This window comes from Paramisgurnus dabryanus, chromosome 13, assembly GCF_030506205.2.
Source record: "Paramisgurnus dabryanus chromosome 13, PD_genome_1.1, whole genome shotgun sequence".
Classification (NCBI taxonomy): Eukaryota; Metazoa; Chordata; class Actinopteri; order Cypriniformes; family Cobitidae; genus Paramisgurnus; species Paramisgurnus dabryanus.
Window position 1 is genome coordinate 3,567,078 of NC_133349.1, and position 26,606 is coordinate 3,593,683.

General features: G+C 37.5%; 1 protein-coding gene across 3 annotated transcripts in view; it reads left to right on the plus strand.

Annotated features, from left to right (window-relative positions):
- Positions 1–26,606, plus strand: part of rftn1b (raftlin, lipid raft linker 1b) — a 131,303-nt gene that overhangs the window by 13,345 nt on the left and 91,352 nt on the right. For all 3 annotated transcript variants that reach the window (XM_065298920.2, XM_065298919.1, XM_065298917.1), the window contains exon 2: positions 4,813–4,984. In XM_065298920.2, coding sequence (XP_065154992.1) covers positions 4,840–4,984 — 145 coding nt within the window. In that variant the 5' untranslated portion in view covers positions 4,813–4,839. The remainder of the gene's footprint in view (positions 1–4,812; positions 4,985–26,606) is intronic.

Consider the following 26,606-nt stretch of genomic DNA (forward strand, 5'->3'; position numbering starts at 1 on the left):
GTAAAGTAAAATAAAACAACAAGTAAAAGAAAAACGTTTTGATTAAACTATATCAGAAAGTAGTAAGTACCCATCCAGATTGTTTTATCCATTGTGGTAGCCCTTGCTTATAAAAAGGTTGGAGACCCCTGACCTACAGTATAGACATAGGGGCTGTTTCCCAAACAGGGCTTAAGTCTTGTTCAAGACTAAAATGCCTGTTTGAGTTTTAGTTCTTAACTAAAAGTAGCTTGCACTAACATATCTTAAAATACATCAGTCACGTTGTTTTGTCTCAAGATGCACACCTGTAATATTTTTGTGCTTGTAAAAACTACATAAACATCCTAATATAACTAAGGCCTTGTCCTGGCTTAATCTAAACCCTGTCCTGAAAACCACATCATAATGCATCTTGACAACTCAGTATTAAGGTAGATCACTTGTTCGTCATTCCCCTTTTCTAAATTTTAGATCTGTATAATTTCCAGATTAACACAGTGGCTATCAACTAATAATATTAACCTATAAGATTAGCAAATCCGGTTTATGTTTACATTTATGTGAACACACACATTTATCTTATTTTCTGGTTAAAAGTTTATTTTGTCAAAAAAAATCCTTGGCTAAGGTTTCTATGTGAGCATAGAAATGCAAACAGTAAAATGATGTGTTTGTACTGGAAATGTGTACGTGTATTTACACAGTGAATAATGAATCAGGAAGTCTTCATTGTAAAAAAATCTCCATTCCCAAATGAACATTTTTTAGTCCCATATATGACACACAGGGAATACAATGGAATAGTGGATTGCAATAAGGTTAGTAGTATACAACCTAATAGTTAAATAATATTTGGGGTGGTGGGGGGGGGGGGTATTTGGAGGGGTGTCACTCTTGCCTGTCTTCAAAACTTGAGAGCCCTGGTCAATAGCTTACCTGGTAAAGTATGCAGTGATGCCAATTTTTTTCTATTTCTTGTACTGCTTTTTCTCATTTGTTTAACTTACCAACTTTTTAGCTGTCTGACCTCTGTTTATGGACATTTTGGATGTTTCATGTGACCAATTTGCAGATAGCATTTAAGTCATTGCTTATAGAATAACTAATCAGGAGCAAAGTCTGGCCTAAATTCCCCCATGCAGCTTTGATGTGTCTAAAAGCTAACATTACAGTAACTTTTATTTAACAGAGTAGAAATGGAAGAGGAGGATATGTCTGTCATGTTTTACTTGTTAACATCTTGGTTTCTTGACTGGTTGTTGACATAATTGTAACTCAGATGTGAGTGCAAAAATTTTGCAAACACAAGTTACAAATACTCTGTGGGCTGAGCCCCCCCTGTCTTCCAATCCTAGTGACGTCCCTGCGTGTGACATATTTTGAAATGACAAGCCACACATTATGGGTTACATACATGTTGTGAAGAGCATCACATTGTGTGCCCTAAAAAAAAAGTCACCGGCCGCCACTGATGAGTACTATTTTCACTGTAACTTTTTTGTCATTTTGGTTCCTGGCATTATCACTGAAGCACTTTTATTCATGTGTCAACAATTTTCCCAAAATGTCCAGATGAGGGGTCTTTGTTGGGGACAGAGTCAAGGAAGGAAGTCAAAACACAGGGACTGCCTCATTCTGACCTCAAGAGAGTATTTTCCCTGTCGAGCTGACAAAAACACAGGACAGGAAACGATGCCTTGTGGTGCTTTATCTTATTTGCCACATAAAAGTCTGTGGGTCAAATGTAGATTTTTGAGTCGCACTTTTGGCACGCATCTCTAAACCAGAGCTAGGCTTTAAGCAGACCTAAAACTTTGTCCATTTCTCTAAAATTGTTATCAAATTAACCCATCTGAGCTGTGGTAAATGTTTCAACATCATGTCTGACAGTTCATTACCATCCGCAATGGGTCATTGCTGTAAAAATGATGTTATTCACTAACTTTCTGTGGCTGCGTACAGTTGCACCAGACCAGAGCGTTTTGACTTTCTTTCATAAAAGTCCCTTGCTCACAAAAAAGAGACACAAGTCAGAGGAAAACCCTTCGCCTGTCACGCTTTCTTTTTCATGTTTTCCCCCTTTATTTTGGACTACTGAGTGTGCAAACCCGTACTCTTTCACTGTCAGTCACTGCTGTGCACTGGGGACAGTTGCCAGGTTGACTGGGGAGACGGTTCTGCCAAAAGCTTGCAGCGTGAAGAGGAGGGAGTAGTCGCTCTGAAATCATAAACATTTCCCACTTCCTCCATCAGCTCTAAAAATACCTCACTGCCCTCCCTTCATCTCTATCAGCTATGCAAATATCAGTCCCTCCAACCAACTTTTGTTTTCCTCACGAATCATCACACCCCCCTCTTAGGTTTCACTTGGTTTCTCACGCGGACGCGGCGCGCGCTTAGCCTGTTGTCTCTTTCGAGAGGCCATGTCTGAGCACAAAAAGGCACTTGTAACGTCAAAGATGTCTGTTTTAGGTGCAGTTTGTTATTTTTCTGTCTGATGGATGAATGATTTGAAAGATTTCGAATGCTATTGGAAATGGACGTCATTTAAAATCTAGCCGTCCTGCAATTTAGATAAAATTGCTGTTTACAGGAGGATTGCTCTTGAAGCTAAAAATAAATCAAACATTCAGTGTTGAGATAAAATGTCACCTTTGATTTTTTTTATTTTTTAACTGTCTTGTGGCTTTATTGTCAATGTAAAATAAAACAATTGTCGTATTTTCTACCCAGTCTCACAAATTTATCTACCTATAGTCGCGTCATTTTTTATTCCTTTTCGTGATACTGTCACGAATTTACGCGTTTTTCATGATTGTATCACAAATTTTTGTTAATGTGTCATTGTCACGTATTGGTAACTCAACTGCTTTTTCCTATTTTTCAAACAATTTTTGCTTTGGTTACGGGTTAGATTTGGCTTTGGCATTAGGATGTCACTTTAAGTATTGGTTTATACAATTTTTTCAGATTTATTTTTTATATTTTCTCAATTTTAAACCATTGTAGCCTGGCATTAGGGTTAGAGTTGGGTTTGGTTAAGAATGTCATTTTATGTAAATCTAACCCTAAACCGAAGCGAAAATTGTAAGAAATTAGGACAAAACAGTTGAGTAACCAATACGTGACAATAACACATAAACAGAAATTTGTGATACGATCATGGAAAAACGCGGAAATTCGTGACAGTATCACGAAAAAGAATTAAAAAAAATTACGTGACTATAAGTACGTCATTTCGTGTGACTGGGCTACGTTTTGCCTGATTCATGATGCAAATTCTTAAAACATAAAAATCAACTTTTTAGTTAATATCACCAATCCATCTTTGCAACTATCCAATACATGTCATTGTTTCGTAACATCTACTTCTTACCATTTACAAATCTTACGTCTTGCCTTTTTGCAAATTAAATTTTTCATTTCACTAGAAATCTGTTAAATTTCAGGCATAACGTGAGTTTCAAATGTCCGTCTCGCAACATTTCATTCAATTGACCAAGTGGGAAAAATCCAATTCCTGGGACATGATTGTTATCTGAGATGCCATGTTCCCAATAGGATCCGATTGGATGCGGGCAGCCATGGATAACCACACCTAACCAGTCATGTCCAAGTCACAGTAAACAGAGATTCTTATGACAGCGTTCATAAATCCACATAGCCTCTCATCCCGGAGCTAATTAAAGTCTCTCCGGCTGGCACGCTGTGCATTATCCCAACTCCTAATGAACAATCTTCTCCTTGATTTTCCCTGATTGATTCTCACCTTTTCATTCGAGTGGCTCACCTCATTAACTGCGTATTGTCTAGAACCCTCGGCCGTCGACGCCTTTCAGATTATTCGGCCGCCCCATGCCCGAGCGCTGTAATTAGACAGGAACATAATAAAGAGTATTCTTCGTCAGCGGCCCACCTCTGCTTTAATCAGCCGGACACAATGAGATCTTACCGGTTCCCTTCTGATCGGCACGCTACTGTCGCCGGCTGTCGCCGTAGATTAAGAAAAGGGGCCGTTTGGTTGACTGAAAGAGCAGTTACGGCCGACCACGTTAATTCCCTGCCTGCCGGTTGAGAGATTGGGTTCTCATGATGAGATGAAGCCCATTTATGCTGCTTATTTATTTATTTCTGAGGAGAAGTAATCTAGTGTGCTCTTAATTGGGTCTTTTTTCCTGTCTTTCTGCAAAACAACCACAGACTGATGAAGTACACAAGAGGAACAGCATTTGCTATGTGCAAATTTAAGCTTTTTGCCTTTTACTTTATGTTTGCTACAGTAGTTTGATGTATAATCTCAACATACTGATACTGTAAAACAGCCATATGGAATGATGCATTTAAAAAATATATTCATTTTGCATTTTAAATGTATTTTTGTGTAAAACATTTGTGAGTCACACGATTTAAGAGATTAATAAAACTGTGGCTAATTTAACTTTGGTTCATTCGTCGTACAGGAAATAAAGGGTCAGATCAAGTTCATTGCATTGTGGGATAACTAGTCATTGTTTAGCAAGTAGATAACATCACACTATTACTTGTATGAAAGCACGTTTCTGTATTGATGACTGTTACACATACCCGTGTATTCTAGTGAAATACGTTTTTCATGCACCATGTTGTACTGTAAGAAAAACTGTTTCTGGATCAGACTTTCTGCCTATGAAGCAAAGGTGGAAGCATGCAGGGACTGAATCACATCCTGTTTAAAAAAAAAACATAACATAACATCAACACTGGAATGCAATCTAAAGGTCTGCTGTGATGTTTTGTAGACATTGTTTGCTCTCTCTCTCTTTGTTTCTGACCATGTTTCTTTTATCCCAGGCTTCAGTGTGCACTCGTTCAGCAGAAATGGGCTGCGGGCTGAGGAAGTTCCGTCAGACGGAAGACAACAGTCCGGGAAAAATCTACTCCACCCTTAAAAGGCCACAGGTGGAGACCAAGACTGGGGTCGCCTACACCTATCAACACTTAGACTTCCTGGTGGGGAAAGACGGTAAGACATCTTTAGTTTAATGTTTCAGTCTGAACATCTACATTCATTAAGATTTATTAACAATGGGAAATGTTGGTTAATTCACATAAATTAAGAGATGTTGGATATATCAAGATTGAGATATGAATAGGGGACTATGCAATGTTTCAATATGGCCGCTCTGGCAATGGAAGTCCCTTCTTCCACTTAAAAGAACCAATCATTTATTGATCAAGACTGACGATTTTTGGGGGGAGGACCTCTGTATAAGGTCAAGTCAAATGCTTGCCAACGTGTGGGAAAAAAATATTTTTCAGGGCAATTTCAGTTTTAGAAACAAGAGTTATGGTACAGTCAATTGGTTAGAAATATGTTTATATGTTTAAAGTCCCCATTAAATAAATCCTGCAATTCTATATTATTCATTATAAAAATGTTTCCGTGTGGGTCATTTAAAAAAAAATATTCATGTCCCCTTATAAACTTTAATCAAAATCTGAAAATGTACTTCCGATCTATAGTGGCGATCATTATCTGATGACGTTAGCTAGATGACTTGGGAGGAGCATCCGTTAACCCCGCCCCCTCCAACTTTCAGTCTGCTGCGAGATCCATTTCTGAATGAAACGCCTACTTTTCTATATCCAATCAATGAACAGTGGAATACATAAACCACGCCCATTATTTTACTATTGTGATTTTCTGTTTCACTCGGAAATATGTGACAACACCGCATTTATTTATTTTTTTATTTAATGTTTTTTCTATTCATTTTATGTTTATTGTTGGAATTGCACTAAAAACTAAAAAAATTATGCATTCAATTTACTCAATATTTTAAGGAAGTGGTTGCAATCATTTTATTTAAGCTACATTTAAACATAAAAAGAAAGTTTTTTATTGTATTTATTTTTTATTTTTATTTTTGTTTAAATGTAGCTTAAATAAATTAATTGCAACCACTTACCTTAAAAAAAAATTTCAGTGTATTAATAATTAATTACTAAATTAACTCTTTTCCTGCTAGCATTAAAAAATGGCCAGCTACCACCAGCATTTTTTATGATCTTCACAAGTTTGAATATATAAACATAAAGTATATCAAATGAAAAAACAGACCCTCTGCTTTTAAACAAACATTTTTATCCTATCTTCATTTGTTCTCTTTTTATCACCTGTCAAATATGGGTAGGTTTCTTCAAATATACAAAATTTTGAACAAAAAGCTGAGATTTTGCATTTTTGTAAAGTTCAGTTTTCTTAGAAATCAGATTCAGATCGATGAGTGGTTTTCAAACTGGGGGCCGCGAGATGGTGCCAGGGGGGCCCCAGTTTTATGGCATTTTATAAAATACATTAATTTATCATAAATTCTGTGTACTTAAACCTAAAAAATAATAAGCCAACTAACCAATAGCACTACTAGGTATAATTTTATATGTTTTGTTTAATTAAAATATTACATTTTAAAACAGTTTTTTCATAAATTTTCTTTCGGGGGCCGCGAAAAAATGCACTGTACACAAGGGGGGCCGCACGCTGAAAAAGTTTGGGAACCACTGGATTAAAACATACACAAAGTTTTTCCTGTTTTTGAATCAGTGGACACTTTAGTGTTTTATTAGTTGGTAAAAGCGCCACCTAGTGGATAATAGCGGAAATATGGATTGCCGTAAAAACTTGTCATTGGCAGGGAAGCGTTTTCTCTTAATTGAAGAGATAACTCGTCAATGGCGGTGAAAGAGTTAAAAAGGGTCACATATCAAAATAAATAGAAATGTTCGTAAAAGTTTGTAAAAGACAAAAATAACGCAATTTCATAACGGAAAAAAATTACAGAGTTTCAGGGTATAAATCGTATGCCATCCCATGAAAAGAGATTAAAATGTTGAGATAATGAGTAATCTGAGAGGAACCTTTGAAACCAAATGTTTGCGCAATGCAATGTTCCTTGATTCTTTATTGCTTAAGAAATCCCCAAAGAGATGACACAAGCAAATGACGAACCTAAATCCTTCCAGAATACTCGGTGTGAATCACAGCTGTCTGGTAATACCACAATACCACATTTCCAGACAGACCGTACCCGTTTCTTCTGGAGTTGATGTGTTCCTGTGAGGCCGATCTCAGGTGAACAGTCAGGTGTCTGTGATCTGATGTGATGATGGTGAGACACTGGAACCTGCAGGCTGTGAGGTGGTTAATAGAAGAAACTCCTGAGGGTCTTGGCTAAATATAACCGTCAGTGTTGTTATTTCTCACAAGCTGAGCCCGAGTCGAGTCGTCTTCCTGTGTGTTGAGATGCAGTGCGAGCGAGAACTGTCAATGACAATGGCTAAGATCCCAGCAGATCAGAATAATCCTGTAATACTAAGATCTGTGTGTGCCAGCATACCCACATTTATCTCTGTCCTCCTTATTCCTTTATCCCACTAACACGTAAATCGAATCTTTTTGATCATTACACATCCAGAGTCTGAGGATGTCGCAATACAAATCACGAACGTGTTACTATTTTTCTACTCTCTGTAGAGCAGCTTTATTTATAAAGCGACATTATTTTTTGGTAATGCATCAGATTTTGTAAGTAACAGGTTAAACTTCCTAATAAACTTCTGAATATTTTTTTTTAAGATAGATCTTTAACAAAGTTGATGTCTATGAAGCTTCGGGAATGTAACACTTTATTCTTAAATTGTATGGTTAGTCCTCGTTTGCATTTATTTGACCATAGCTGGACAAAAATAAACCAGATAGTCTACCTCAAATGGCCAGTCAAAAGATATAGATGTTACATCTTGTATTGTTTAGTAAACAGCTCACTTTACCAGGTATGACTATGGTTGTGTCTCAATCTGCTTTCTACTTCATTAGGCAAGCACACTGCTGAAGGAGTCTGACATTTCTATGGCCCATTAGCAAAATCATAATGCGATGAAACATTAGCTCTGTAGAAATTCCCCAAATGCTTCATTTAAAGCAGCTGCTCATCTTATACACTCATAATGTGTTTAACATGGCGGGCAACCCCCTATAACAGATACACTGGGCTGTTTCAACCCATGGTTGGGGAAAACATCGACAAACCTAACCAATGGTTTACATTAATCTTAAAATGTCTATATCTGACCCAAGCATGGGCTAGAAAAAAACCCAGGATACACATATACTGACAAAAAATACCTTGAATGCACTAAAGGCCAGATTTAACACAAAGCATCATTTTGGCCTTAAAGAATGACTGTCAGGATTGATTAAAGACAATAGCGCTATAAAAGTGTGGTCTAGTTATTTTTGTGACTAACCTTTTTGCATATGCAATTCTATGAGTTTGCTTTGCAGACGCAACATTTATGGGAGGAGATTATTTAAATAATTCACACAACACAATTTACTAATTTTTGCACGTGTTATATCACTGGTATTTGCGCCATTATTTAACACAGAAAAAGCAACCTATTCTCACCAAAAAGCGTACAAATGACACGCAGTGTGATTATCGTGCAATAGATACGCCAAATTCCGATTTTGCGTGCATATGATACGCCAGTCCTTCCCATTCACTTATATGGCGAATCGTTTCGTGACGTTTTATTTATTGTTTTCTCATTTGTTTTCTGTTTTTTTTTTACCATTTTCGCTTGGGTTTAGGGTTAGAACAACTTTTTGTTATATAAAAATGACATCCTAACCCAAACCCCAACTCTAACCCCAACTCCAAGCGACCATGGCTTAAATATAGATAAAAACTTAGAGAAACCTGTATATTAAATAACCTGCTTAAACAAATGTGAAATCTAACCCTAAACCCAAGCGAAAATGGTTTAAAAAACAGAAAACATTTTTTAATTTGGCGTATCTATTGCACGATAATCACACTGCGTGTCATTTGTACGCATCTTGGTGAGAACGGGTAGGAAAAAGTATGTCTCAAATCAATTTGCGCTTAAAATGGCTGCAATTGTTGCTGATAGATGCATCATAGAGTACTTGGCACAAGGCAGAGGATTTTTTAAACAAGTAACAGTTTATTTGGAATGCCAGAGGAATATATTATACAAAAATATTGTTTGCCAAGCCATGTTATATTTTATTTGCTGAAGGAAATAAAAGAGGGGTCACCAGGAGAGGTCACCCAATAGCAGGTTTTTCAAAACTTATTGTAAACCTTCATTTTTTTTTCTCTGGTTATTTTCAGTGTACTATGGCTTCGTTAGCTGGGAGTTCACACCCTGAAATTTCAGCTGAGATGTCCGTGGTGCTGAACTCAAGTGCATCAGGTGTTAGTAGATCACCCGCACCTGAGGATTAACAGCTCTGCTTATTTGTGACCCTAAACTAAATTGTGCTGCTCTTAATTGCGTTGGTCATTATGGAAATCAGCTGTTGCACTTCTGTTATTTATTTTGTGTCTTTTTAGTAAATAACCCACAGATAATATCATTCCCATCAGCGCTTTTTGGAATTGAGCTCTTTTGCTAAATTGCCCTGTTTAGTAAATCTGGCCCTACAAGTTACTTTGCAAGAAAATAAGTCCAGTGGATAGGTTTGTCCAAATTTAACCCAACCATAGGTTAAAACAATGCAGCAGCTTTTTAAAGGTGTACTATCAAGGACACTGAACAAAAAAAAAATTATATTATACCAGAAGCAAAATCACTCATGGTGTTTTACAGGAAAACTTTTGATAAATACCAGTTTATAGTTTAAATGTGTGACCTAACTAACGGCTCATCTGTTTGTCAATGTCAAGACCCTTGCTACACTCCAAAAAAATGGTGGGTTATTTTTTTAAATTAACCCAAAAAATGTTTATATTTGATCAATCAATGGGTTTAAACAACCCAGCATTTTGGGTTTAAAAAAAGCAGGGCTCGTCCCATTTTGACCAAACGCTGGGTTGAAAACAGCCCAGCATTTTTTTAAAGTGTAGTGGTTGATTTTGCATTGGCATATTCGTATCAGACACAACCCCTGAAAGAGAAAATTACTGGTGCGTCCTTTGCCAAATCAATTCAGATATACAGCTAGACATTTGAGATGATAGTTTTTCTGCACTGTTTGAGCTATGATCATAACCGACCAGTCATATATGACCTTGAATATGTGCGAGATGAGTGACTGTGTTCATTGGCGTGTATAAAAACTGATGTTCAGCTGTATTGGCTCATATCTCACCGTTTCCTCCATATGTCTCATTTCTCCGACTCTATTATTGCAAATATATACTGCTATTCATAAAGAAGTTGCAGATCATTTCAAAGGGTGGGGTGGAGGAGGTCGAGCAGCAAATGTTTCATCTACATGGCAAAGACAATAAAATCCCTCACGCAATGCTGCCTCACATTGCTTAATGTTCCCTGACGCTGTGAAAGTGGCAACATTACATTGCGCATTTGTTAATCGCCTTAATCAAATTTATGCCTCTATGATCAAAACGTACCATTCATTACTTTCGTTATAAATGTAAGAGCGAGACATTGTGTCGAATTCACAGATGTATTAGAAATCGACCCATCTATCCATTTTAACATGTTTTGGGGAAATTGCGACACGCACCAGATGTTGTAATTACGAAGGACAGACTCGGCTATCAATTTAATCGACTGCTTTGATTGCGCAGTAAAGAAAAATGACAGACGAGGTCTCTCTAACGTGTTGGTGCCATTAGAATCAAATGGTTTTGTGTGTAAAGTGCAAAATGTGTAAAATGTAAATAGATACTGTGCTCAGATCTGCTATTGAATCAAGTTGTCAGATTTCTCAGTATAAACAAACGGTTCTTATCAAATTCAACCAAGGCAATAATGTTTTTTAAAGGTTTTCATGCTGGTTCAGTTTTTTCATTAGTTCTGGTCTGGTTCTGGTCATGCTGGTGGTGTCATCCATTGTGACCTTTTGATCGATTTTGTGGACAAATGGGATCTTAATGCTGCGTTCAGACCAGCTGCGGTAGAGGCGTCAAGCGCTAGACATGATTCTGCCTCATTCACGCGTCTAGTTTGAGCGTTGCCGTGGCAAAGTTCAAATGTGAACTTTGGCATAAAAATGCGCCGTGATTACCAATCAGGAGCTTTTTCTAGTAGTGATGTGATTACAGGAAGCGAACGTAGTCGCAGAAGCCTATGGAAGGCCCTCCCATGATGCGAATTTCCACGTGAATATCTCAATGACTAGAATTTCACACGCGAATGAAGCGGGTAAACTCCAAATGTTCAAGTGGCAACCTAGACACGGTAGATGCGAATTTGACGCCTCAAACGTGGCTGGTGTGAACCCACGGTAATGGTTAAGTTACTCGGCTTCCTTAAATAAACATAAACTGATTACTAATAATGAAAGAGTCAGGAACTCTAGACAGCAGACAACTCTGGGCCAGATCCGCACCGGAGTCGGCAGCTCTGGTGCGGATCTGGCCCGGAGTCGGCTGCTCCGGTGCAGATCTGGCTCGGAGTCGTCTGCTTCTGGGACATTTAAGCAATAGATTGAGAATTTAACAGAATTACAGTGAATTAATGCTCTGTGATAATTGGGGTTTATCCCAAAATGGAAAACTGGAAAACATCCAACTTTGTTGTTTTTCCAATACTGCTGTGCAAAAAACACCCACGAAAGGGACCTCATACTAAGTTGTGTTACAGAAAACCTATCACACGAAATACACCAGCGTGGGGCTTAAGATGCCTGGCACGTTTTTACTTCTCTCAAATGTGATTTCAAATGTTTAAAATGTCAAGATAAAGAAATAGAAAACGCACCTACCCGAGCCACACTCGGCCACATGGCACCCTCAAAATGTGCATACACGCACACAGCCTTGATGTAATCAGCAAACGGATCCGATTATTAAAATATCAACACCTAATACCTTCATTCAGGTTTGGCGCTCAAGGCCGGCGGGCTGCGGGGAGGCTAAGACAGTTCGTCAGGGTGCACAGAGGTGTATTTGTGTAGGGGATTAGAGCAGGTGGATGCAGAGCTTCGTGCTTTTATCCGACAGCCAAGCAGCGTGAAAATTGAGTCGGGGGCACGGCGGGAGTCACATTCAGGAGAATTGGCAGTCATTTGCTCCCCAGCATTACCTTTCTTCATTTCAGCCTTGACAACTGCCACAGTCCTGATGAGTTCGGGCCCTGGGTCCTCAATCTTGCTTGAAGAGCCACAGTTCAACCTGAGCCGGTGAAATGAAGGCTCTCTGTTGTTAGGTTAAGGGCTTCTGAACAAAGGCAGGTGCACCGCTATTACGCTCCCGCTAATGGTGGAGACAGCGACTCTTCGCTTCTCGTGGGATGGTCTGTAATAAAGATTAAATGGGGCATTTTCTTTCCACATTTAAAGTCTATGAAGACACTGTCAGGGAGTGCATTTACGCACATAGAGTCTTGTTTTTATGTGTAAACACATGCACGATACAATGCTACTAGATACACTTGAGTGAATTTGTTTCTTGTGATCTTAAAACCCATTTGATGTAAAAGCTTCTGCATGAATGCGTGAAATGAGTTTTTTAAATTCAAATTGGAGATATAAGTTTCTGTACAACCCTTACCGAAAAGGTCACTCGCCATATGTACCTTCTCCTACTTTTTCTGCATTTCTCCAGGTACAAATCGCTGCATCTTTCAATGCAATTCTGTATCTACGAATCAGGAATGAGAACTATCTGCTTCATAAATTGTAATATAATACAAACAATAATATTTTGATGTAAAGGCTTTCTTGCACAGAGACGTGAAAAGCTGTAACTCTTTGAATTGCAGGTTTGTGATTTTTATCCCCGGGAGACTTTCTCGTTTTTAAAAGTCCACTCTTATCTTTCTTAAGTATATCCTGTCTGCAACAAACAACTAAAGTAAAGCTCAATGTGCATGAAATTGTACACTGGAGGACACTTTACATCTAAATGGACATGTATGGCCTTTCCTTGAATAACTAATATGCAAATCTAGAAACAATAATTTTTTCTAGAGAACGCCTAAGGAGATGTTTAGGAGGCTAATATATACATCCATACAACAACATAAACTGTTTTATATTCCTAAATCATTGAGGTTATTGCCACACTGTTACAAAAAAGTGTGTAATGGTTTTATGAATTTCTACACTATCAAAAAAAGTACACGAAGTTACAAACTGTATTGGTAAGGTGCATATCTACCTAGATGGTACATATTAGGACTATTTTAAAGATACTGTCCCCGTGACAAAAATGTTCAACTTTAGAGTCGGGCTGCGCATTATGACGGTACTGTTACCGTGAAATAAAATGTCAGACGTAACAGATTTTTCTATTCCGTGCATACTGCTTAATGTAATGTAAATAAGTGGCAATTTCAGCACTTTGAATGTAAGACTGAGTGTGACGGAGAAACATGTTAAATAATCCACTCATAACAAATGAACGAGTCTGTAATTTCATAATAAGCACCAGTGAATGTGCTCAGGTACTCATGCAGCTGTGAGATCTCTTGAGACGCCAAATAAAGAAAGTACTTCTCGCACATACTGTAATGCTAATAGTTGTAAAGTTTTCAGATTTTTAAGCAAGCTAAGACAAAACTCGGTTTATATCAGTTACATGTGCACTGCTGCAGCGATGTGGTTTGATGCACTGTTTGCTCATAGTACAAATGTCTTTGATCAGAAAGACCAGAAAGAGACGCAATGGTTAAGGTCTAATAAAGTAAAGAGCGTCAAGACCTTAAAACAGACTCCATGGTCATCGCCTCATACAGTAGCACCTGTTACATTTATAATATCTATATCTAGAGATCCATCTCTCATATATAGGTACTGTATTTATCCTGCCTGTGTGCGTATATTTATACCTGTTCATTTGACCTATTGCCTATTTTGAATGCACTGTATGCATAAATACAAAATACAATGCATACTATAGCTTCAGTTTATAAAATTAATAACTGCTTTAAAAACAAGATTCTGTCTATCAAGATTTAATCTGTTGTTATCTTCTCGTTTTCACTCTAAGGTAGCGTGCACACTAATTTTTTTACGCCGACGGCCGGCGTGTGTTTTTGTTTTTTAAAGCCAGCAGCTGGTGTTTTTAAAGTCGGTGCTCAGCGATGAACGAAAAAAACTGCTGAGCGCCAGCTTTCAGCTAAAAAAACAGCAGTTGCTAGCTTTTTTGAAAAGCGGCATGCTTCCAATGAAAACCAAATGAAAACACACGCCGGCCGCTGGCGTAAAAGCATTGGAAGCATGACGCTTTTCAAAAAAGCCAGCAGCTGGTGTTTTTTTTTTTTTAGCTAAAAGTCGGTGCTCAGCGATGAACGAAAAAAACTGCTGAGCGCCAACTTTCAGCTAAAAAAACAGCAGTTGCTAGCTTTTTTGAAAAGCGGCATGCTTCCAATGAAAACCAAATGAAAACACACGCCGGCCGCTGGCGTAAAAGCATTGGAAGCATGACGCTTTTCAAAAAAGCCAGCAGCTTGTTTTTTTTTTTTGAGCTAAAGCCGGCGTGTTACCGTTTTTTTCACGCTCACCATTGAGCGCCGAGAGTCGAAAAATATTCAGCTTTGGGTGAAAAGCTCAGCTCGTCAGTGTCAGTCTCACGTGGCCGTCCAATCACAATGGAGGAGGGGTGGGATAACCATCACATCAACCAACCGGCGCATCGTTCAACGACTGATAAACAAGCTGAAGTATCAAAGTAAACAAACTGCTCGGCTTAAAAAGCTTGCAGTCGGCGTCCGTCTGGCATTTTCAGCCGCGATTAAAAGCTTTGGTGAGCATACCCACTTACACTAACTTGCCCGTATTTTTAAACTGTGGTGAGCATTTAGTTAAAAGCTATAGTGAGTGGCACATGTTTATATTCCAAGAACAATATAAACTAAAATAAAAATATATACCGTTACCATGAAATAAATTGACTCATTCTGTGAAATGGATTTTTAGTCATACCGCCCACCCCTACTTGAAAGTAGACTACATTATACTGCGCATTTAAAGTGAACACTGAGCATTTTTTTAGTTCCCTTAAATTTTACATTAATAAATTGTTTGTGCAAAGATTTTACATTTAGCGGTACCTTTAACTTAGATCAACTTATAAAAGTGTAAACCTAACAAAACTGGCAGAACTGTTAACGCGGTTCCAAATGTACCCTACATAAAGCTGTCAATCAGTGGTGAAAAAACATTGGTTTTTATTTAGTGGTGCACTTGCGGTATCTGTTAAACATCAGATTGAAGTTGGTTGTGGATGTGAGTGGTGTCGTGCGTGTGCGTCTTCCCCGTCAACAGGAAGTGCAGATCTCTGCAAAGTTCCTTCCTCTGTCGACAGACCGAGAGTTAAAGCTGTGCTCGCTGCAATATGTTTCACATTACAGACTGCTTGTAGGGGAAGAAATTCATCTTACTCTGCAATGTCTTTCCCGTATCAGGGCAATGTTGTCTAAATGGCACATTCATGGCTAAACATGTGTGAGAATAGCTTGTCTTTGCATTGATCTGCCCGGCGGTGTCTTGATAAAGCTGGTTTGCTTCACGGTAGTAAGGTGGAGATGTTTGGCCTCGGCCCTGAATGTCATTACGGGCTTCTGCTTTACATCACAGCATCTGTTCCTGTCTCACTGCTAAAGAATCACATTGAACGCTCACATGCTTGTTTTCTCAAATCAACATCACAGTCGTTTCAAACTCGCCGTATTGATTTTGCTGACATGCAATCATCAGGTTTTGCACGGGCAGGCTAAATAAAACCGATTTAACAAAGGACCGCTGTCTCTTATCGTGTTCGCAAGAGAGCCAAATAGAGAGATATGCAGGTATATTTAAAGGAACAGTTCAGCCCAAAATCTTTTTACTCACTCGCATGCGGTTTAAACCTGATGGTGTGATGGTCACAGAAGGCCAAAGCAAATACTACATGCATTAAAAGCTTGATTAAGCTGAAACAATACAGCAGTAAAAAATTTAAGATTTTGAACATCCCTTACCTAAATAGTTGGTGATGACACAGCGCTGTAATAAAAGTCATAAAAGTTCAGCATATAATTAGATTAAATAAATTCCCCCTGAAGATGACAATTTTTTCTCTTTATTTAAGCATTTTTCCTGAAAAATAAATAAAAAATAGCTTGAATGTAACTCTACGCCTCTGCTTCATTTTGCATACAAAGATCTATGAATATGCTAATTGGGCTCCGCCTCCACTTAATCACAGGTTGAACTTCCCACTCCTGGTTACAACATGATTGTGACAGATAATGAACAGTTTTATACCATATTGTTTGTAAAACTGTGTTTTAAATACTTAATGGCAGAGACGTCATGCCCATTCAAACCTCCGTTTTTTGAGCCAGATGGATTTTGCATGCAACCTCCGAATCAAAAACCTTGTTACTTGTCTTGTTTATTATGCACAATATTATCAATTCTGTGCTGCATCCTTGACACTTTTCTGAGATTTTTGCCATTTTGATAGGGTTTTAATCGTGTTACATGTAACTGTATTCAGGTGGCGTCATCAGGCATCATCAGCAACTAAGCACGGTCACAGGCTCCTATCTGAAAAATGTAAACGTCATCAGAAACATTCACAACATTTCCAAACGGCAGTAAGGTGTTTACATCCGCTGTTTAGAAAACGTATGGTTTAAAATGTGATGGTATCGACGTTATATTAGTAGATTTTTATTAGTACCTTTTCTTTCCCCCAACTGTTACAGAAAAGCCACATGAATTTCACACGTGCAAAAACATGTGATCACATGAAACCTGTGGGTTTGGAAAAACCTTTCTGTAAGAAATCAGATTAAAACGAATCTCAGGTCCGTATAAGAAAGTGAAGCTTTGTTTTTGTGTCTATACAGCTTGATCTCACAGGAATGTTTTACAGGTAGGCTAATTTGTATGAAGATAATAGTACAAAAACGTGTTATTATTAGGAAGAAAATCTATAACGAAACCCCACCACTAACCGTCATGCCCATTCATACCGGGCACGGCCCCCTCAAGTTTTTTGAGCATGCAACATTGATTTTGCATGCAACCTACAAATCAAAGAAACGTCCATTAATCTGCTACTTGTCTTTATCTGTTTAATATGCACAATATTATCAGTTCTGTGTGACAACCTTGTTACTTTTCAGAGATTTTCGCTACTTTGATTGGGTTTTGATAATGTTACTTTATTCATGAAGAAGGCAGACGCAACAGTGCAGTCGCAGACGTCATCAGCGTCTAAGCACGGTCACAGGCTCCTATCTGAAATATTAAAACGTAATCAGAAACGCACGCAACATTTCAAAACGCCTGAACGGTGTTTACATGCGCTGTTTAGAAAATGTATGGTTTAAAATGTGACAGTATCGACGTTATATTAGTAGATTTTTAATAGTACTTTTTCTATGCCCCAACTCTTACAGAAAAGCCACATGAATTTCACATGTGCAATGTGATCGCATGTGGGTTTGGAAAAATGTATGTGTAAGAAATCAGATAAAAACGAATGTTCAGGTGCATATTAAAAAAGTGCATTTCTGTTTTTGTGTCCATACAGCCTGATCTCACAGGAATTTGTACATGATTTACAAGTTGGCTAATTCGTATGAAGATAATTGTACAAAAACGTGTTATTATTGGGACGAAAATCTATAACGAAACCCCACCTCTAACCATCATGCCTATTCAAACCGGGCACGGCCCCCTCAAGTTTTTTGAGCATGCAACATTGATTTTTCTGCCCATTCATACCGGGCACGGCCCCCTCAAGTTTTTTGAGCATGCAACATTGATTTCAAAGAAACGTCCATTAATCTGCTACTTGTCTTTTATCTGTTAAATATGCACAATATTATCAGTTCTGTGTGGCAACCTTGTTACTTTTCAGAGATTTTCGCCATTTTGATTGGGTTTTGATCATGTTACTTTATTTATGAGGAAGGCAGATGCAAATCTGGGTATGGTTGCGGGCTCCTTGCAATCTAAAGAATTAAAAGTCATCAAAAACGCTCACAACATCTCCAAACTACTGTACAGTAATGAGCAGTTAACCTCTGATTAGTTAAAATGTGACAGTCTCGACGTTATATTAGTTGATTTCTAGATTCATCTTGGTACAACGTCAGAGTTCAGGGTGCACAGAATCACATGATCATATATGAGGTATAATTTAGTGCAAAAATGCATTCCTCTAATAATTGTATATAAATTTTTTAAAAATCATTATCAAGCATTAAAATCAATCAAGTGACTTTTGCTTGTGTCATTTTCATTGTTCATATTTATGGATTTCAAATTACATAAATTTTCTAGCATAACACAGTTGCTGTGTGAATGCATTAATGCCACAATTAAACTAGTCATTAAACAGAACACAAATAAACAAAAAATGCCATTATAGATGTAAAGATAATGCAAATATGTCAATATTCTGATTGAACTAGTATTTAGTCAACTAACTTTCATTTCTTAAAATTTTAGAAATGTAAATGGGAGTGCCAAGGAATAGACCGTAAAGGCTGTATAATATTTCTTTTAATGTCTGTATGCACAATTTGCCCCCTTAAAACAAATTGGTGCATGACGCTCCTGCTTAACCGTGTCGACTGATGAATTTGCACATTAAAAACTAGATTTTTACCACAGCATGATATCTGAAATAAACAATGCCAACTGTAGGCTTTTAATAAATGTTAAGGATTTCATGCATTTTTATTTATTAATCAAATGAGGTCAAACAAATGATAACTAATTTCTGATTCTTGGTGAACCATTGTTTTCAAAGTACAAAAGTTAACACACATTCATGCATGTGTCAGTGTGGTTTCAGGAAATCTATTTGCAGCGGTTGAATTAATTAAAGGTCGTGAATAAAGTTCCTACCACTTCCTGCGGCCGTTCAGTTCTGTGGCTTGCCTCGATCTTCCGATGTCTAAAGTCGTCCGTATTTCTTGGGTGCTGGAATAAAGATAGAAAGAAATGATAATAGGACAAGACAACAGTTAGTCTTTTTTCAGAGCCTCCCTTTTAAGTTCACCAGCATGCGTTGAAATATGTTCATGCATTAGAAACAGACGCTGATGAACTTTTGAGACACAGTTGAAATGAAAGGCATGCTACTTAAAGTTAATGACAAGATGGCTTTTCAACATCATGAGATCGGTATTTGAAATCCAAAGTGTATTCATTGTGTTTACAGAACTCATAAGGTTCCATTCATTTCTCTGATTGGACTCCAATTAAAGTTTTTATATGCCAGTATAGACAATGAAAACCCAGTTCACCTGCTTCATCATTCACCAATTTTCTTTTACATTTGTGAGCTTCAGTTTTAAATATTTCATCAGGTGTCTTTATCGTTTTTACATTTGCTCGCTTTAAAGATTTCATTGACTACCAAACACACTGATTTCTCATATTGCCACCATCTAACTTGCACATCTTTGGACGTGTGTTTCCATGGAATCAGTCTCCACGCTGGAATCATGGAGCCGTTTCCATGACGATCTGCCACCTGTTGTTCCGTTCCTTTTCACAAGTCTGTCATGAGATGATTGGCAATTGGGAATAACGAATTATACAGGATGGGTCCTTTATAAGAAGCTGTTAGATCCATTGTGTGTCATTTTTTTTCAGGTCCATACTAGCTACATTAAATATGAACTGTTAAAGGTCATGCACAAATTTACTTTTAGCACAAGTAAACCTTAGACAGACTCCCATTAAAATAATAATAATAATAAACTTGTTAAATAATAAATCAAACGTGTGTCAATACTGATCTACAGTACTCTTATTGTCTTATTGCATTTCAATAATATACATGTGCACGCAGCTTTCAACATACAAGAGAAGGGAAGTTTGATCATTTCCCTTAATCAAGCGTTCTTAAGTGAACGAACTGATGACAAGAAATGAAAGAGCTTCCTGTAAGTTGTCAGCTATTTTGAGGATGTACTCGATTTAACCCGGTCTCATAAATATTTAAAGCACTCATACAGGAGTCCTGTAAGAGAGCCACGGTGAAAGGACACACAAAGGTTTAATTACATTTAATGCGGCTTGTGCTTTACATTCGGCCCCATTGCGTTCTGTATTTAATTACGGAGGTTTGTATTGTGTGTTTGCACATTTTAAAAGTTTAAAGTGCAGAACGCAGAAGAATGAGGAAGTTCCTGAAGCTGTTTATGATCAGGATGAGAGTCTCCAATCTTAACACACTTCCACAGGGCAAAAACATGATTTCCATGTAAGGGCGGATTGATCTGAAATTCCTTTAGGAAAAGCCACATGCATTTCATTTGGAAGACACTTAGTACTTTTTCCACCGATGCCAATTATTTTAGACTGATATCTACCAATACCAATAGTTTGGTGATTATATTAACTTCATTTAACTTCATTCTGAAGAGTTATTCATTCTTATTACATGGCTCTTTGGAATGCTTGATTCTGATTGGTCAGTTGAGACATTTGCAGGTTCATTCTTTTCAAATAATAACCGCTCCAAAGTAATAACGCATAGCCGGTACTACTTGTACGATTAAAATCGCTCTGCGCCAATAAAGATTACTGTTTGGTGCCATCTTGTGACAAACACTGGACAACCACAATTAAGAATGGAACACAGAGCAATAGAGCATGACAGCTACGAAGCCAACACACAAAAAAATACAGAATGGACATTAAAACTTCTCAAAGACTGGCTAAAAGAGAAAAAAATGGAGACAGACAAGTATGAAGCAGAGGATCTTAATAAGGTATTACGATCATTTTATGCATCTGTGCAAAGTTTCGCGGAAGGATAAAAATGTTAATTTAAAACAAATATGCCAATAAAATGTTTCAAATTCATATTCAAGTCCAGTTTTTTTTTCTTATGTGGCAAGTAGCCGTGTAATAAGCGGGATAATGTAGAGGCAGCCGGTAGTTATCGGGAAATAAGCCCCTTCAGTGTGATACAAGACCCTCCGCTTCGCGTCGAGTCCTGATCACACTGTCGGGGATTATTTCCCGATAACTACCGGCTGCCTCTACATTATCCCTTACATATAATGATCATTTATATTGAACAATAAACTAGTGATGTTTCTTAAAATTTTCTATACACAGCGCAAATTCATGGAATTTTTCTTTTCTTTTTTGATTGACAGGATATATCAGCCATGATTATCTGCGGTTTTTAAAATGTTAGTGTGGAAAAATTGCGTTTATCGACTAATACTGATTATTGGCCGATATATCGGTGCATCTCTAATATACACCAACACAATTTCATGGCAATTCGTACATATTTTACTACTGTAGTGTAGTTGACTAATTTTGTGTTAAAGTTCACCTATTTCATTGCTAAAAAAACAAGGTTATTTTGTGTATTTGGTTATATACAATGTGTTTGCGTGGTTTATGATTAAAAAACATTTTCCACATACCGTAGATTTTTGTAGCTCCAGATTTCACTCTCTTCCTGAAATGCATGGATTTGAAAAGCTCTGTGTCCCTGATTGGCCAGCTAATCTGTACGTTGTGATTGGCCTAAATAGCTCTGACGTCAGCAGGAAATATGACGCTCCTTACCATGTTTGAAAGATTCGGTTGCTAACAGGAGTTAACTTACAGGCAGTAAGTGGGAGGATTAATGATAATGTCGGTCTTGTTTACATCATCAATCCCAAGTAAACTGTGGCATACAATCAATGTGTTTGTTGTAGTCCAAGAAAAGAGATTTGCATTGGAGACGATAACTTGCGTCATTGTTTACCTTGGGGTTTGTACCTTTTGCATAATAACATGTACTAATACACACTTACACGTACATGGAATTCTAAAAACGTGAATCGGACAATAGGTGCTCTTTAATGCATATGACCACATTTGTAAGTTTTTGTTTGGTTTGCTTTCTCCTCTGTGACGTTTGGGTTAGGGGTGGAGTTTCATTATTAGTTTTCTTCCTAATAATCACACGTTTTTGTATGATTTACTTCGTAGGAATACATATGCATTAGCCAACTCATAAAATAAAGACACAAAAACAGAGATTCACTCTTTAATAGTCACCCCCATGTTCCAAACCCACAGGTTTCATGTCATCACGTGTTTTCGCACGTGTGAAATTCACGTGGCTTTTCTGTAAGAGCTGGAGCATAAAAAAGTCAATTCACAAGTGTACACTGAAAAGTGTAAAATTATATATGATGTAAATGAATAAGAATGTTTAATTCAGTCATATTGACTCTTTGAGTGATCTTGTCTTTAAAAACCTTGTAAGGCTTTGTTCAGTGGAACAGAAAGATTGATCTATAATAGAATGTTCATGCAGCCCTTTTCATCCTAATAAAAGTGATAATGCCTGTCGAGCAAGATTTTCAGTCAATAAATTTGTAAATGAAATGTTAGTGTGTTATTAAAATATAGTATATGGATGGTAAGAACAGTGGCTGTGGGTTATGTCATCACTTCTTCTGTGTTTTTACTCTGTAAATGAAAGAGAGTTCATCAAAGCATTTGCCCTTTACTCATTTAACTATAAATAACTCTCTTTCTGTTGAAAAAGTTATATAAGTTTTCTAAAGGATATAGGGTCATCATGCAACCCTGTATCATGAAATTATGTACCGATAGTCATGTAAATATGTGAGTCTTTTGCGTGACACTGACACGTTTTTCCGCCTTTTTGCATGAACATGTCACGCATTTCTGTTTACGTATCAATGGTTAAAAAATAGGACAAAACAGTTGAGTAACAAATACGTTACAGTGACACGTAAACAAAAATGCGTGATATGTTCACGCAAAACGGTGGAAAACCGTGTAAGCCGTGTCACGACTCACAAGTTTACGTGACTATAGGTACGTAACTTTGTGATACTTGGTTGCATCATGAGTCAATAACGGCAATTTTTATTTTGTGTGAATTAAGTCTTAAAAGTTTCTATGTTATGCTTTTCATTGTCTGAAAGTTCCAAAAAGTTTCTCGCGAGAATTCTTACATATTTTACAAGTTGGCTAATTCGTAGGAATTTGTACAAAGTTAATAGTGCTAAAAGGTACGATCATCATAAAAAAACAATAACAAAACCCCAACCACACGGGGTCAAGAACAAATCGTACCAAAAATTTACAATTGTGGTCGTACAAATTAATACGAATTAGCCACCTCAAAATACGTACAAATTGCCATGAGATAGCGTTGAAAGTTCAGACATTTCAATAGTCTAAAATTCTTTGGTGTTCAAAAAAACAACAAAGTATTTTAATAAATAATTAAAGAAGTAAAATGTTTGGCAGAATTTTATATTAAAGCTGCAATCCATAACTTTAATTTGGTAAAAATGAACAAAAATCAGATAAGTACATAAACTATTTGTGTTCAAAACTGTCCCCTTAATTTACCATGTTGCATCAACTAAGTTGAGCTGTTTTGAGTCGATTTCAAAGAAAATGTCAGTTGTTTTCAATACACGTACTGTAAATATAATTACATAAATAATCTGCAATATTATGTTTTAAACAGAGATGGCGATAGAGAGGCAAAAGTTAAAATTGCAACTTTAAACTGTGCAATATTTAGGGCAATATATACATCACATTAGACTTGCACGGGCCTTGGGCCACATTTATAAAACTGTGTAGGATCCTTACTAAAAGTCTACGTACGCACAAAAGCCAAAAATGGCATATGCCAAAAATAAAACAAACCAATGTTCCCTTTATTAATCCCAGATTATCTACAAGTGTACGCACATGAATCATCCTCAGATACCACCCTTCAAGCCCATTATCCTGTCAAGTTTTTTTTTCTAGATCACAACCTTTGCATGGGAACTGGTTTACGCACATTTTCATCCCCGTTTTGTGCGTAAGTACGCTTTATAAATGAGACCCCTGGCATCATGTTGTAAAATTACATTTACGCATTTGGCAGGCACTTTTACCCAAAGCAACAGTACAGCACAAGGCATACAATGTTCCTGGGTTTAAACCTATGACCTTTTGCGCTGCTAACACAATGCTTAGCAATTACAAGATCACACATGAAGTTGCATTGCACAAAAGAAAATGCAACAAGAGTTTCATCCCTGCGTGAATCATCAAACACTGACGTCATATCTCATTTGATTCAACGCTTCTCAGAGTAACGCCTTCACAAACCCTCATCCATTGACAACGTGAAAAACAAAAAAAGAGACAGCATATAGCACATCAGCGTCAAAAAGCCATACAAATCACGAATTAACAACCTAGCGGCTCCTGTATCACATCAAAAGAGCCGCGATCAGACTCAAATCGATTCTTTCAGTCGCAGTGCGTTGATTGTTGCGTCGGTTCAATATCACTTGATTGTCGCATTCAGCGTGAATGCTGCATTGGGCCCATTAAAGCCCGCTGACAATGGCCATGGAGTAATATTCTTTGCTTTTTTAGACTCTCATCAATGGATACAGAAATAACACTGATGAACTAACCTCCTGTATTTAACAGAGCTTGTTTCCCAAGAGCTGTCACTTAGCAACAGGGCTGTCAGCAGAATCCTGGGCGAAAAACAGCATCTGAGATCTGTCAAGCAAACATGCGACTGAATTGCACTAAAAGCCTATTAATAAAACCATTTTTACCCGCAAAAAAAATCAACTTTAATGCATCCCATTGGGTTTGGATTGTAGCATCTGATTAACATCAGAAAAACGGCTTTAAGGAGTAGTTCATTCAAATAAAAAGAAATTGTCGTCAGTTATTCACCATGAGCTGCTATATCAAGCACAAAGCAAGAAATAAATTAATAACAAACACTGCCCATCCAAAAAAGTCACACACTGTAATATTTCATTGGACGGACATTAGCTTTGATTACAGCACGCATTCGTGGTGGCATCGTTTCAATAAACTTCTGCAATGTTCCCATTCAGGGTTGCATTAATTTTTCACCAAGATCTTGTATTGATATGAAAGTCTTCTCCAGCACATCCCAAAGATTCAGAATGGGGTTAACATCTGGACTCTGTGGTGGCCAATCCATCTGTAAAAATTATGTCTAATAGTGCATTCACACCAGACGCGTATGACGCATAAAGCGCAAGTTATTTACATTTTAAGTCAATGCAAAGACACGATAGACATCATGTGGAGCAAATGACACGGCGCGACTTGAGCGTTTTGGACTTTATGTAGGCGTAACGCGTGATTCACGCGAATTGCAGGAGTTGAAAAATTGGAACTTTGGCAGATATTCATGCCGCATTAACCAATCAGGAGCCTGTTCTCGTAGTGATGTGATTACAATGTAGCAAGCTGAGACAGAAATACGAAACAACAATGGAGGACGAAATCATCATCGCTGTACGTGGAAACAGGAATAAAAGTATCTTGCTTGGACGAAAGTGAGTGAGGAGGTCGGGAAATCTGATAAGTTGTAAAAAATGCTCTTTACACAATTTGAGCTATATATATAGCTCAAATTGTGTAAAGAGCATTACACGAGGTTAAAAGTGTCATATGCAGGGCAACAGGTTGGTATAATGGCCCTATGGACCGTATGTATTGATGTATCTATGAGCGAGTCTATGAGTTACAGTATAGATGTCCCCATCAGAGTTGTGGCTCTGTTTATAAAGATGTGAATGTGGTTAAACAAAGCATTAACAGTTAATCTGGCCTTCGAATGAGTATGTCTCTGGGGAGATGTCAACTGCCATGTCTTGTTTGTGTCTTGGTGCTTTAAAACTAATAGCCCATGGAAGATTATTCAGTCTGCCCGCGGGATACAAGATAGCAGCCGTATTGACAGGAAGGGGAAGAGTAGATCAGAGTCACACACTGTTTACTATATGTTGTATTTTAGCGTAATGCTGTTAAAAGCGATTTCACATAGCCTGTTGAGTGATGTCTGCTCATTGACAGTGAGCTGGGTACCAGAAAAGAAGATGAACAAAAACTGGATTCGTTGAAGCCCAAAGGAAAATTGTATTGCTCATATACACAATCATACACGGTACAACGTCTAGAGAAAAGTTTGAGACGACACTCTTCACATAATACAAAAGACTGTATCTTAGGAATAAAAAAAGAAATATCTACAATAAAAGAGGAATCGAAAAGGAAATAAGAGAAGGGATAAACGGTGATAGCAGCAACAGTTCGATGAGTAAAAAATAAAACATACAAATGTACAAATATGACAACTGCTAAAACAAATTTATATTCAAGATTTGTATTCTCATATGTACTATGGTACAATTAAATACTTATTATGCTAAAGGCAATATGTAAAAAAAGTAAAAATCGCAGTAAAAAGTAAAAGTTAAAGATCGGGTAAAGTCATTTGCGACAATTCTTTCTAAACACATTATAAATATTAGAAAAGAATGCTAAAACACGTTACGCGAGCGTGTTGCTTTCATTATGAGCATGCATACTGTGCATCTACATCTGAAATAACAAAGTTGAGCGCGCAACTGACACGATATGTGAATGGCCCCTTAAACAGTTTTTTCTAATTTCTGAGTTTAGGATTATTTTGGCAGGGGTTAAAACGGTGACTTGATGACACACTGTGGACCACCGAGCATAGCCCCGCCTCCAACACAAGCATGAGCATCGATTCAGGATGTAGCAATAAGTCTGCTGCGAAGCCCGCACAGATGTGGGCTCTGGGAAAGTGCGCATCAAGGGTGCATAT